The 14,093-nt window shown below is 42.4% G+C and overlaps 1 protein-coding gene across 3 annotated transcripts in view; it reads right to left on the bottom strand.

Annotated features, from left to right (window-relative positions):
* LPGAT1 (lysophosphatidylglycerol acyltransferase 1) overlaps window positions 1-10,263 on the bottom strand; it is a 67,433-nt gene extending 57,170 nt beyond the window's left edge. Inside the window, exons 1-3 of one of the 3 annotated variants that reach the window (XM_030034448.2) lie at window positions 10,130-10,263; window positions 9,644-9,803; window positions 8,956-9,223 (exon numbers count right to left, since the gene is read on the bottom strand). In XM_030034448.2, coding sequence (XP_029890308.1) covers window positions 8,956-9,193 — 238 coding nt within the window. In that variant the 5' untranslated portion in view covers window positions 9,194-9,223; window positions 9,644-9,803; window positions 10,130-10,263. Of the gene's footprint in view, window positions 1-7,826; window positions 8,051-8,955; window positions 9,224-9,643; window positions 9,804-10,075 lie in introns of those variants that run through there. The other 2 variants (XM_030034449.2, XM_030034450.2) reach the window with 2 other exon arrangements.
* Between the last annotated feature and the right edge of the window lie 3,830 nt (window positions 10,264-14,093).

Here is a 14,093-nt window from a genome sequence, read left to right as displayed (position 1 = left end):
CTTAAAACAGTCACATTTATCTACATAGATAATAAAATACGCAAGTCACCAAATTGCATTAAAATAGTATTCAATGGCCCACCCTAAACACCACACTCAAACATAACTGATGCTTAAATTAACCAAAACGACATATTCTTAACATTAATGGTTTTTTCCCCAGACACTACAGACTTTCACAGAAACTGCATGTGCTTGTAACTTCGGGATGCTAGAAAACAAATGAAACTAAATTAAAAAAACTCAGACAAAATCCTCCTTCTTGCCACCAAAAAAACACACCCATGAGCACTCATGCCGTTATAGTAATGAATCAACTTTCCAGAACCTGCGTCCTCCCAAACAGCAGCAATGCTGGCCCTTGCGCTTAGAACACCATTTCTATTTTTAGTTCTACATAACTGAGAAGCAGTAATAAAGCTATTAATCCTTCCTCTCCTCCTTAAATTACAAAACTGAAGTGAACCTCTAAGCTAGTTTAAACTATCAGACTCCTTAAATAGGGACAATTCCTTACCTTTTAGAACTATAAAGTTTAAACAAGAAGTTTTCAGATTATGTTGTATGACTCAAAACAAGTAACACCATTGACACTATCCTGCAAAGTCAGTATTTGTGAAAAGACATAATGAAGGTATTTAAGAAAAAACAAACAAACAAACAAAACCCCCAGGCACTGCTGACAGTGTGTGTATTAAATCTTAAAGACTTTAATTTTCTACCTTCCAACAACACTAAAAGTCCCCTTCTTTACACAGAGGCAGGGAGATTGCAACTTTTACTCTATTCTGCCCAGTAAACAGAATCACTGAGTTGTCCAATTCAGTTAGGATTCAAGTTTGGCTGTAAATGAAATTGTTCTGAATTTATTTCAGCTTGCACTAGTGAAGCTGTTGACCCTCTTAGAGCCCTTTCTTAACTCTTCAATAGCTTTAAAACAACTGAGACAAAACCAGCAAGTGTGAAGTTGAACCACTGATATTTTTAATATTATTCCCCATCTTGTTCTTTATGTATTTTATAACAGAATGTATAGATGTGCACTGAGCCAAAACTTTCCCTAAGCTCTCCACCATGATACTAATCTCTTTCCTAAACTGCTACTTTACTTAAATGTTTATTACTTCGGACTGTTCAAGTCTGAACAACAACTGTATTTTGTGGGCTATTCATACAGCTTAAGTACTTTTGAAGTTCTTTACAGTTGTCTCTGTAGCTGACAAACTCAAACAGTACGCATACAAAACTTCAGAGGAACCCCACTGCTAAGCTTTCATCAAAATGAACACTGGTCGTTTTACTCCTTTATCAATCATTTTCAGTTTATGATAACCCATTGTTCTCACCCTATGCTTAGTTTTCTTCTCTAAAAGAACTTTGCAGAAGGCACTTTTCCAGTCTCAACACTAACCAGTCAACAAAATAGTAAGAAAAAGTGAAGAAGTCTACTTCATTGACATTTTATTCACATACTAGAGGCCCTGTCCTGCACAGGACTGCTCTCTTGAATAGGGGCCATAAGCAGTAGTTCAACAAATACATTAAAGCTGCTACTGTCACCAAAAGATGCAGTTCCTTCCTCTTTCCTTTTGCTATACGTACCCACCCTCTTCTTTCACCACTACCGCAAAATGAACTGGGTTAGGGACTGTGTTTTGTCAGTCACTCAGCAAAAAAAGGGGGTGGGTCATTTTGGTGTGGATCAGGGCTGTGATCCAGATCACCACACAATCATTAAAATATTTGGCCAATAAAACTGAAGCAGTGGTGGTAAGATGAGTCTGAAAGGCTGGGACTGGCTTTCTTCAGTGGTGCTCCCTGCTTGAAATGGTTGAAAGGGGAGAGACAAAAAAAAAAAAAAGAAAAAAAAAAAAAAGAAACCAGCCTCATATGCAGAATCCCTCACTGGTGTCACAGAATATTTTTAGGAATGCAAACATATCAGCCTTATTTATTTCAGTAACTGCATATACAAATGGCTGGACTATTATCTCAACTGTGGTGACTGCAACAGCAGTGCAATTACATGCCTACGCAATCCCACTTTTGACATGTCATCTTAAGCATTAGAGTTTATATTCCACTGTAATAAACGCAAGCAGATTACGTATCTTGGAGCTGTATTTTGGCTCAGTTCATGCTGGAAAGTTACACCACTAAGCTTATATTCCATAAAGGATTTACTAACTACCCTGTCTAATTAAGCTTGCGCAACTCTTCCATTTTTAAGATCCTGTTTTCAGCGGCTTAAAACCTTGTCAAACTAACCTTTGGCAAGACTTCTCTGTCCCTCACACACCCAACAGAGAAAGGGAAAGTGATATATTCTGTTCAACTGTTTGAGTTTCATTCTAAAAAAGTAATTTCCCAGTACAAAATGACAGAGAAAATAGGTTTTATCCACCTTAAATATCCAATTTTTTCTCCAGTTTTCTTGAAAAGCTCTAAAATTTCTATGCTTTAGAACAGTTACATTAAATGAGAATGAAAAATTGCACCTCTGACATAAAGGCATCATCTCCAGCATGTTCCAATACAGACACAATCACATTGTCAAAGTGGAAAAAAATTTCTCCTTCATACACTCTGCAAAGAATTTGTGGACAAAGAATTAACTACCTAAGATTTTGCTTCTCCAAATCAGAGCTGGACAAAAGCCTTCCTGTAATTATTTCACGTGGTTCCTAAAAGCCTACCATCAAGAAAAAGAACAAGAAAAGTTACAGAGAACTGAGACACATCTCTGAGGTATTCTTAATCATATCCTTTCAGGCACTCAACTAGCAACAAACAGAGAAGATGATTAGTGTTAATAGATACACTAAAAACAAAGGCCCAGAAGAACTAGGAGGGAAGAAAACACATCCTAAAAATAGCAAACTCTGCCATAAGCAGGAATAGGACCCAGAATTCCCAAAACTTTGTCTTCCTTTGGCCGTTAGCACATAAGCTAATTCAGAAGCATCCCACAGCCGTTCCTGGACTTAAAAATAAATAATCACACCTTTTTGTATGGGTATTCCTCAATACTTTCATCTTTACTATCCTTAGGCAGATGTCACAGATTTGGTATGCTTGCAATAGTTTTTGTATTATCCAGAGTAGGTGAAACAGGAGCAGAGACTAACCCACTTTAAAAAAAAAAAAAAAAAAAAAAGACATTAATAGCAACAAACAACAAAAATATCACTAGCAAAAAATCAACAGTGTGTGCTTTTACTCTAAGTTTTGTGCCAGAAGGCAGTAGCTTTCTAAAAATAAAATTCAGAGAGCATTTCAATACCTAATCTTTTGGAATGATCCTTTATAGTTAAATGGTACAATAGGAAAATGAAAGATAAGCTTTACTGCTTTTTGACACGTTGCTGACACTAGATGGACTATAAAAAAGTACGGTGAAGCCTGTAACTCATGTTCCAAAAAGGAGAGATGGGAATATCCTGGTGTGATTTTACATATTATTAAAATAGGACAAGGGTCACTGTATAGAACTGTCTACAAACAGACACATCACTTGCACAAAGAAGTTGACAGTAAGTTCACTGTACTGCTTACCTCCTCTTATGCAAAGGCACAATGAACCTTTGCTCTGAGGCCATGGTAGAAACAGCTCCAATGTCCCCAACTCATTCAACTCTGACCTTTTCTTATCAAGACAGCTCACAAATTACACATGAACTTCCTCTTACAAACAGTAAAATAAATTCAAAGATCCCTGCTTGATCTCAGCATAACCTACACATAAATCATACACATCAGAGAAAGCTGCATTTAAGCCAAGGATTACCTAGAAACTCAACACACAGCCACAGCATAAGCTAAAAGTTTCTGTGTGTTATGTTGCCATCCAAATCTACTGAGTCACAACAGGTATTTTTGCACATTTAATGGAAACACAAAACAAGAACAATTTTGTTTCTTCATTTCATATGCTGCCTGACCTCAAAAACACAAGTTGCTTCCCCCACGACCCTCCCTGCCCAGTCCTTAGAGTAGTGACCAGTCCCGAAAACAAAACATTGCCAGTTAAAAATCACACTGTAGGAACAGAGGAGGGTAGAAAACAATGGAAGGGTTAGAGGCACAGACAGGTCTCCTGAAATAACACCTCCTGCCTTATTTGGGGCAAGAATTTACTTTATCTCATCTGCTCTTCTTCAGCTTCTGCTGCACTTCCTGCCCGAGGAGAGGGGCCAACTTGCTGTGAGAAGCAACACAGACAGTGCACTGTCTGCACCAAGAAAGTGTTCTCACAGCAACTCCACCTGTATCTTTTACAGTTCTGGAAGACAAAAATATTCGCATTCTTAGCAGATTAGAGGAGTTGAGGCTGTTGACTGATGAAATGGAAACAAAGAAGATTTTGGATTAGAGGAAAAAAAAAAAGTATGACTGCTGAAAAAATAAGAGTGGTCACTACTTAATCATACATCCAATAAATTTTAAATCATTTGAGGGGGGAGTAGGGGCGGCACAACTAAAAATCCAAATCTCAATTTTACTCTGCTTGGCTGAATACCAAAGAAAGAGGAAAGGAAAATTCTCCTCACTTGACAAAACTTGACAATTCTTACACTCTTTAAATGTCACCTTCCCAGTTGGCACAGAACAGTAACAGGCAATACCACAGGATTAGTTCACCTTTTAATTAAGCCACTCACACCACTAAGACTTTTTTGTGTGTGGTAACAGAGGTGTTACTCTTACTTTCATCAGTCCACAGCCTACCAACCTGTCCAACATTATTGCAAGACTGTGTGTGTTGACAAGAGGCTGAAATACTAGGTTTTGCTGAGTTCTCCTCTTCACTGCTGGAGTATGAAACACTCCAAGCACAACTCTCAAGGAAACCCCTTCCCAAGATGCACACAACCCTGTTGACCACATGCAACACTTCTCTCCCTCTGGTGTTCTGACAGGCCTAAGAGCGCTGATGGTTGCTGCAGACAGAGGACACACACCCTCCGTCAGCTCCTCCCGGTTCCCAGCCGGAGGTACAGGCTGGGCACACACCACCGCTCCCCTACAGTGGGACTGAGCTGTGCGGAGCAGAGTGATGCACAAGATTAGCATCATAAGTATCAGGACTGCATTGCTAACTGATTACTCTGCTGTACTAGACTTCTAATTGCAATACTGCAACAACACTATCACAGACTAATGCTAGCTTCTGCATTTAGACAGCAGGAGAAATCAACAAAACAGTTTTTCTAAGTGTATTTAAGCAAAGTAAGCTTTTCTCTAGCAGTCCTATTTTTAGTGATATGATTTGGTACAGGGATATTAAACTTCAGTCTGCAATAGTTACTTGACCAAAGAGGTTCAAATCTAGAAGATGGTTGCTTTAAAACTAGTTTTGGAGGTAAGCAGGAGGTCATCAGAAACTCACCACCACAGATACGCTCCATCTCCTTCCCATTACATCCACTGCACTATTTAGTGGTTTCTGGTTTACTTGTATATTAAATGACAAATTATAGTGTAGGGGAAAAAAAGGTACTTGCCAACAAAGGATCAAGCACTCTCGAGTTTGCTTTTTTTAGAATGCATCTTCCAACAAATGCAGGAAAATATTTAGAAGTGTTGTTCAAAGGTGCCTTTCAAATCACACTAATACGCAGATTCCGAGTGTCCTAACTGAACAGCTCCTATAACAAGAGCAATACATTTATACAAAAAGCCTTAAAAAAAGAAAAATGCTTAGAAGAATTATATAAAGGCCTTTCTTAAAGCATATAAAAATAAAATAACATTGCTAGACTATCTGAACATTCTTCATAAAAAGACACTCAGTTTTCCTTTTCATAAGAAACACTACAGAGTTCAAGAGAACATAGATATTTATCATACTCTGCCCTTTAAAAATCAAAGACAACCAATTATACCCAAGTTCTCTCTCATACTTGCATCTTAAGAATAAAAAGATTAGGGAAAGGAGAGTAACCTTTACAATTTCTCTTCCCGTTCCTTCCTTTATTTTGCTTGTCTGGTTATACGCTATCTCTTTACATAACATCAAGTTCATCTGCAAACAGAAACACCTATGTTTATCAAAAAGCACAGATTAGAGCTGCCGATATAGATACAGATAATGTAATTTCTGTAACAAATCCTCTAGGATCCTAGCACAAAAACACAGGTTTATGTAGGGGTGGGGAGGAGAAGGACAGGCCTAGTTCATGAGTTTTCCTCAGCTCTTCCAGCTTTATTCAATAAAATATACCAACAATTATGCAACAGCAGCAAAGCCCAGAAGGAAAACCTAGCACTCACCGTATTTTCTTCATTTGGTTTTGAGCTCTCTCCTACACATTACATACAACCTTACAGAAGAAATAAAAGTCCACCCTGAATCTACTTCGCAGGCTGAGTTTAAGTCCCTAATTACAAATGGTTTATGTCACTTCTCACCCAACAGATGACCCAAGCTTGGAAGGGGAAAAAGTAAATAAATTTAAAAACTGAAACATACCTGAAGCAGAACACTACCTCCAGTTAAAAGACAAGTAAACTTACTTAGCTGGTTATCCTCTCAATCAAGAAGAAAAACAAAAAACAACTCACCAACTGCTCTGCTACTCAAAAGAAAAGAAAAATCCTTAATCATCTCAATGAACACATATATACCCACTATCTTGTATTTACTTTTGCAAAGATGGAACATATTGAAGCCTATCTTTGACTTCATTTTTGGAATTGAAAACAGAAGAATTCTGGAGCATCGCCTCTTTCAGATGCACCACTGCAATTCTTAGACACCAACTCTATTTAATAAAGTAGTATTTCAGTTCTGAATTAGTTATGTTATGCTCTACAAGAAGAGGAGAACTAGCGACAGTCTTTTATAAACCTATCAATCTGGAAATAGACACATAAATTACTCTGTCTACGTATGTTGAAGCCAGAAAGATACCCTTTCCAGGTTTGTTCTGCATGTGGTGGTGAGCACTGATGAGGGTAAAGAAAGAACAGACAAAGAAGTAAGCTACTCTTGCCATTTTGCAGCTTTCAGTATAAACCATGTTAATCATATAAAATAAAACATATTTAAACCGAGACTTTGTACAAGCATTTGCTTAAAATCCTCCCCAAAACAAAAGCCATGCTTTATAGTGAAAAGCAGAAAGGGCCTCCTTACCCATACACCATCCCAGAACACACTTCTGTGTAGCTGTTTATAAATGATACTTCAAACAAACATACTAAGACATTTCAAGACTATAAAACAAATTATTTCAAATTGTCAAGATACATCAGCAACACCAATCAACAGATGCTTCAGGAAGACTCTAGGATATGCAGATCATGCTTAGACCACTTTCCAAGCAATAGGCAAAAGAAACCACACAGTTCTGCAGTCAGCAGTAAAACTAACCCAAGGAAACTGCTTTTGAAAATTGACAACCATATCATCATGGGACAATGGCTTGAATTTTAACTAGCACATTCAATATACACAGCGAATCCCCGGGGTCATATGCCGTATGACTTCAACATTACTATTACACCCATAAACTTTCCCATTTCCAATTAATAATACACACGACACCTTGAAAATCAATCATTCCTTCTGGAAGGCCTTTATGCTTTAAGGCATAAAGCGGACTTTTTAAAACATACCTGCCACTGCAAACACTATGTGGACTTCTTTTAATGAGCAAATACAAACATACGAAAAGATTTTTAAAACAGCATATCTGGAAAAGCTTGAGCTGTACCAGGCAAGGCAATTTTGAAGCAGTGCAACGTTGCGACAGTTCTAGCCCGACAGACCAGAATCTAGCTTGCTGCTGCCACCATCTCCTTAAGAAGAACTGGAAGCTCACCTAGTGTATCCACAGAAACTTTGTGCATCTCGGAAAAGCACACGACAGGGTACCAAAAGGCACATTATCACAGAGGCTTCAGCTCTTGTAGCCTAACAAAAAGAGCACTCCATCTGGGTCAACACTGACTTTCTGACTAATCAGGAGTCTGACCAGACTCCAGAGCTGTGTGCTGCCATTCCTTTTTTTTCCTTGTTTACATGGACAAGACCTGCGGATGCAGCCTGGGCAGAAGAGAGGGAAAGAATTTTAGGAGGGCTGTTCATATTTTGCACTCAGTAGATTCATTTCCTCCCTTTCCAAGGTCTAAGCACAGAAAAAGAATTGATGGCTGGTTTCTTGCACAAAGTGCAGTAGCCAGGATGAGAATCAGTGCATTCGAAGACAAAACTAGAGCCTTCCTTCGTATTTCAGTTTAGTCCATCACCTCAATGAGCCTATAATTACTACCAAGCAAAAATAAGTTCAATAATAACTGCAAAGCAAGCATGCAGAGGGGAAAAAACCTACAGGTTCTGTAATTAGCTCTGCTAATAGTAAACGAAGAGCCACACAGTCAAGAAACATTGTGTATCACAATTTGTATGAAAGAGGTTCCCTCTGTTTCCCTCCATTCTGAAGCAGCAGCAAAGACAGTCACTGTTGCAAGGAACAGAAGACCTACTCTTCTAACATGAGCTTCACGTCAAACTTCTTAGCCTTGTGTCCTGATAGTTTTAAGGCGAGACGATTTAGAGATGCATAAAGAAAAGTTTGGCTCTATTAGCTACGTGCACAATACAAATCAACTCTCTTTTGAAGAAATGTACCTTTTTCATATAACACTAAAATAAAGTGATCGAGATACTTAGGAAAAATTGTGTTTCTGATTATACTCAGACAAAATATTGATTGAGAAACTCTTAACGCACAGTAAGTTTGTACCTATGATTTAAAAACACGTTTCAGTACACTCGGCATCTCAATCCAGAAATACGATGCATCTGTGTAAGAAACCCGAAAAGAAAACATCCCCCACATCCACTGTATTTAGATATTCCCCTACATGTCCCCATACAAAACCATCTGTGTTTTAACACTTATTTACATCTTTGTATCTGTATATTTTAAATTAATAAGACATTCTTACCTGTATATCCTGCCCACCAGCCCCAGGAAGCCACCATAGCTAAAAGCCACTTAAATAATACTCCTTCGATATACCAGAAGCTTTTACTATCCAACACTCGGAGAGGCTGCAGCATAATTAAATACAAGATGTAGGACGGAATAGCAACCAGGTTATTGGCGACCATAAAAGCGAACCTGAGGAGTGCTTTCAGACAGGTATAGCCCACCCGCTGGGCCTGCTCTAGAGTCACGGCCATTCTCTTCACAGCGGAGGGCGCGGGACCGTCCTACGGGGAGAGGAAAAACAAGGCACAGGTAGCGCTTTCCGAGCGGGGCGAGGCGAGGGTGCCTGCCCGCCAGCCGGCCCGCTCCCACAAGCTGCCCGCGCCTGCCTCCGCCGTTAGCCACCGGGGAAGGAAGCTACCCCCGCTCCAGGGGAGCACGAAGGGAGAGGCGCGACCCTCCCGCGGGGACCGCCTCCCCTCACCTCTCCTCAGCGGGCGCCGGGGGACCCCAGCCCACAGCTCCCCTGACGGGGGAACACGCGCTGTCCCAGCCGGCCTCCATCTTCCCCCCAAAAAAGGTCGCGGGCGCTAACGCGGCTGCCGGCGGCCTCTCCCCCCCGCCCCGGAGCGGCTGACAGGAACCGGGGCCCGCGGGCGGCGTTGAAGAGAGCGGGCGGCGGCGGGCCCGGCCGCGGGACTCACCTCCGACAGGGCGGCGGAGCGGCGGCGGAAGCGGCGGCGGGGCTGGGGGAGCTGGGCCCGGCGGTGGCGGCAGTCCCGGCTGGCGACGGCGGCTGGCGGCGGCTCATGGACCCGGAGGTGGCTGGCCCGGCCGCGGCAGCTCTACTCCCCCTGCGGCTCCCTGCGGAGAGAGGGGGGCGGCGTGAGCGCGGGGGCCGGCGGGCGGGGAGGCGGGAGCGCCGGGCCGGGCGGGCAGGCGCAGACCGCGGGTTCACCTCAGTTCTCCCACGCCGGCGGCCGGGCCGGGCCGGGCCGGGCCGGGCCTGGCACCCCTTCCCTTTCCCTCCCCTCCCTGCCGGCCCGGCTCGGCACGGCGCTCTGCGGGCGGGACCGCGCCGAGCCCCGGTCCCGCAAGGACAGGCGGGTGCCGCGGACGGGGGGAGGACCCTGCACCTGTTGGGGGCGGGGGACCGGACCGGACCGGACCGGCCCGCGCAGGGTCCGTACCTCGGCACCGCCGCCTCCGTCCCCGCTGCGGGCAGCGCTGGCCGCCCGGGGTTCATGCCGGCCGCTGGGGCCGCGCTCCCCGCCCCCGCCGGCTGCGTGTCCGCCGTGACCGCCCGCTCGCTCGCTCGCAGCCGAGGAGCGGGGCTGGCGCTGCAGCAAGCGCCGCCCCCCGCCCGAGAGCGCGGGCGGCTGCGCCCCCCGCCCCCTCAGAGACACACACACACGCTTGGCAGCAGGGAGCGGAGCCGGCTCCGCCGCCCGGCTGGCGGCTCCCCCAGCCCCCGGCAGCGCCTCCCGGCCCTACTCCCGCTCTGCGGAGAGGGCAGAAGCAGGGGCTTCTGCTCCCGTGCCGGAGCCCGGGACGGGCGGGGAGCAGCGCGGCCCGCCCCCCCGCCTTGGCAACCGACTGCTTCAGTCCTCCTTCGCAGCTGTTTGGGTTAAAGTTAGGTAACGGGGGAAAGTGGAAGAGGGGACACGGGCACAGGTCCCCTCAACACGACCAGAACGACGCTTCTGGCCCGGACAGCAACAACACGTTTTGTTTTGTCGCTGTAGTCCTAAGTCCCTTTCACATGCTTTTTATAGATCAACATTTCCAGCCTTTTCCTTCTCTCTCCTCCTTCCCCTGCAGCCACAAACACCATCCTCCACTTCAGAAAACCCCCTGTGGGGGTCTGCCATCTACAGTGACACTTGACCCCAGCCAGAAGCAGCCGAGGGGGGAGACTTCACAGCCCCCTCTAGACAACCTGCAGGCACCCCCACAAAACTGCTCCAGGGTGAGGAATTTTTGCCTTCCGCGTAACTGCATCATCCCTTGTGGCAATACAGGACTGTTGCCTCTCGTTCGTTCACTGTGCCTGTCAGACACAAGTCTCTGTAACGCCTCTACAGGCCTTGGAAAAGCACTGCCAGACCTCCTTCAGCCCTCTCCCGACTGACCGGGCCCAGTTTCCGCAGCTTAGTTTAACTATTATAATACCTACTCTAAGCAGAATGGCTTCTGCAAGTGATTTTAACTCTAGGTTCTTAAGGAATAGAAGCAGATTTAAAAAACAACTACACTTTAGAAGGAGACATGCTAGAAGGTCTTTTTTTTTTTTTTCCCCTCAGCATAAAAAAGGGAAATATTGAAATTGTAATACTTAGAATGAAAAACGTATCGCTTTCACATACAAACCATGCCACGTGTAAAGCTAGTCCACTGTTTCCTAGACAATGAGTCTTCAGAGATGACTGTACCATCAATAAAATTAAATCCCAACCTCCACTGCAGGAAGAAAACAAAGTTGTTATTGCAGATAAATTTCATTTGAGAATTTAAAAACATAAACAACTGAATAACGCCACCATGTTCTATTTGAGCAAAACAAAACTGCTGACCTTCTTCACAAAAAGGATGTCTTACATAAGTGTTTCCAAGTCTGTGTGTTTTTCTATGTTATTTTTATTACTAGGTTAAATCTGACAGTTACACTCAGTAATCATTATGGAGTCAGCTTGAACTGTTCTGAAGTGTTACCAGCTTCGGTAAGACTTGGGTTGGTTTTGTGTTTGGTTTTTTTTTGTTTGTTTTGTTTTTTCATCTCATGCAAACAACTCTGGGCATACACTTGAACTTATTCTCAGCAAAATTTTGCTCCAAAATCCTCAGCTAGGAAAAGGATAATTTTTAGGCCATAATTAAAGTTACATTTTAATTTTTACATCCCAACAGCAAAATGAAGCCTTGTTTATATATTATACCAAGATAAAAACATGAATTATAATTAATTTTTATACAATTTGGTATCTCATAATAATTTTATTCGCACTGTACAGTTTGGAATAATATTCTCAAATCTGATGCATCAAAATGAGGGACTGCAGAAATTATGTTAGACAACTAATGAATTAGGCAATTTATATTGCAAAAAGGAATTGTACATGGGGAAGCAGCCGTACAAAGCATTCTTTGTCAGAGTGACTGCCTTAAAGCTTAGGAAGCTGTGGTTTAGCATTTTGCTGAATGAGCTAGTAGCAAAGACCCGCCCCTGTTCCTCATTTCCTGGTCTTCACATGGACAACCCAAGTCCTAGGAAGAGTACACAACAAAATACCCTTTGCGGATCTTGAGACACCTGCTGTCATCTAGTCTGAGCCTTTGAAGAATCCTTTCTAATATAAACTAACACATACGTGTATATATGTGCCATTACTGCAAACAAAAAGAATGAAACAACTAAGCAGTAGAAATTTTTTTCATTTGGTCAATAACTGTTAACGCTGAAGCTCAGAAGTTTCATAACTGGTTTTTGGTTCTGATTTTTTTTTTTTTTTCAATTCTGATTTCTGGAAACAATTCCTCAATCTCTGAGCTTCATGAGCTTTCATTATATATTGTCATTTTACTATCACAAATGCAAAAAAGACAAAAGATTAATATAAGCAACTCTCAATTTGTGGCCTTTTTAACCATTTCTCTGAAGTTTACGTACTTTTTGAGTGAATACCCCCCTGTGACTATGTCTTTTCAGCCTTGGGGAAATACTGACAGGGATGTCACTACTGATCATTGTAAAAATACATTGTAATGTCCTTATTAATTGGTAGATACAGATACTAACACTGGTAATATTAGGTGATCAGCTGATGTCAAGGATTGCTGGAGCAGATAATTAAATATTGGAGTTGTCTCCCACTCACCTCCAAAAAAACCTACAGATCAAAACCACAGAAAAAGGTTAGACTTATTCCTGCCTATAAGAAGGAAAAACATGTTATTACTGAGGTGGGGAGGTTACACAGTAATGAACAAACACATTGTTACATTCAGTTACTTTAAAAAGTTATCCTAAATAGCATATAGGTTACTGCAAGGGAGCTGCACAGTCTGGAAGATTCTTAATTCACACAGGCTGGATTTGATCACTGCATCTGGCTGCAAGATTCAAGTCAGGTTTTAGTAAAACTCCTTGAGAGACTTTTGAAGCAGATAACATTTTTTGTCTCTGGGTACACTTCAAGAAGAGATTAGCCACTGTCATTCTCATATGCTACAGTTCAATGGCACATATTTGCATTCCAACTTGCTGTAACATTAGAGCTGCCTGCAAGCATAGCTGTGAGGAGGGAATGCATTGCAGACATTCAAGTAGTCCACGAGTCACAGAGGCACGGATAACCATAATGAAATCCAGGTTCAAAGCTGTAAACACCAAACCAACTAAAAGATTTGTTTCTGGAGTTCAGAAACAGCAAGTTTTGGAATGCTTTTGAACCTCTGTCTGGGTCAAAAATGGGGAAACAAAAAGCTGCTCATTTGTCCCAACCAGATTCCACAGTTCTCCCTGCTTGCTTTCCTTGTAGCAAACTGAAGTCACAGATGCCATATGGTTGTAGAAAAACGAGTTAGGAGGATGCACTTGTGTGCTGAGGACACTAAAACCAAAATGGCCTTTAAAAATCATAAAGGCCTGTCATACAGAGAACAAAAGGCAAGGAAATAGCCTGAGAAATCTCAGAAATTCCACTGAGCAGGAAACTACTGTTTCCAACCTCTTAGAGCAACTTGCTACTCAGGAAATTGTATAAAATTTTATTAAAAAAAAATAGTATGACAGAAAAGATGGAAGTAGACAAAACTGCCATGAGGAACTACAAAGATGAGAGCATGTGCAGAGCACAGGCTGTTGGAAGATGCGTAACATGAAATAGGGCATACTCATAAATCCATAAAGTATCTGAAGTGCGTTAAGTAGTTAGCATTGGATTTGGAAAAATAACAGTTTAAAGAACCACCAAGAAGAACTTAACAACTATGTTTTCTATAGACTGCCATAAAGAAAGAAGGGAAAAGAACTGGTAAGAAAAAAGACCCCAAACAACAAAACAAATAAAAGTGAGGAAGTTGTGGGCAGTTTAAAAAAAAAAGGTATAATTAAATTTTAACTTCTGATTCTGAGCTGCTTTACAGACACAGGGC

Source organism: Aquila chrysaetos, chromosome 13 (assembly GCF_900496995.4).
Source record: "Aquila chrysaetos chrysaetos chromosome 13, bAquChr1.4, whole genome shotgun sequence".
In the NCBI taxonomy this organism is placed as follows: Eukaryota; Metazoa; Chordata; class Aves; order Accipitriformes; family Accipitridae; genus Aquila; species Aquila chrysaetos.
This window is presented reverse-complemented; position numbering and strand designations above follow the sequence as displayed.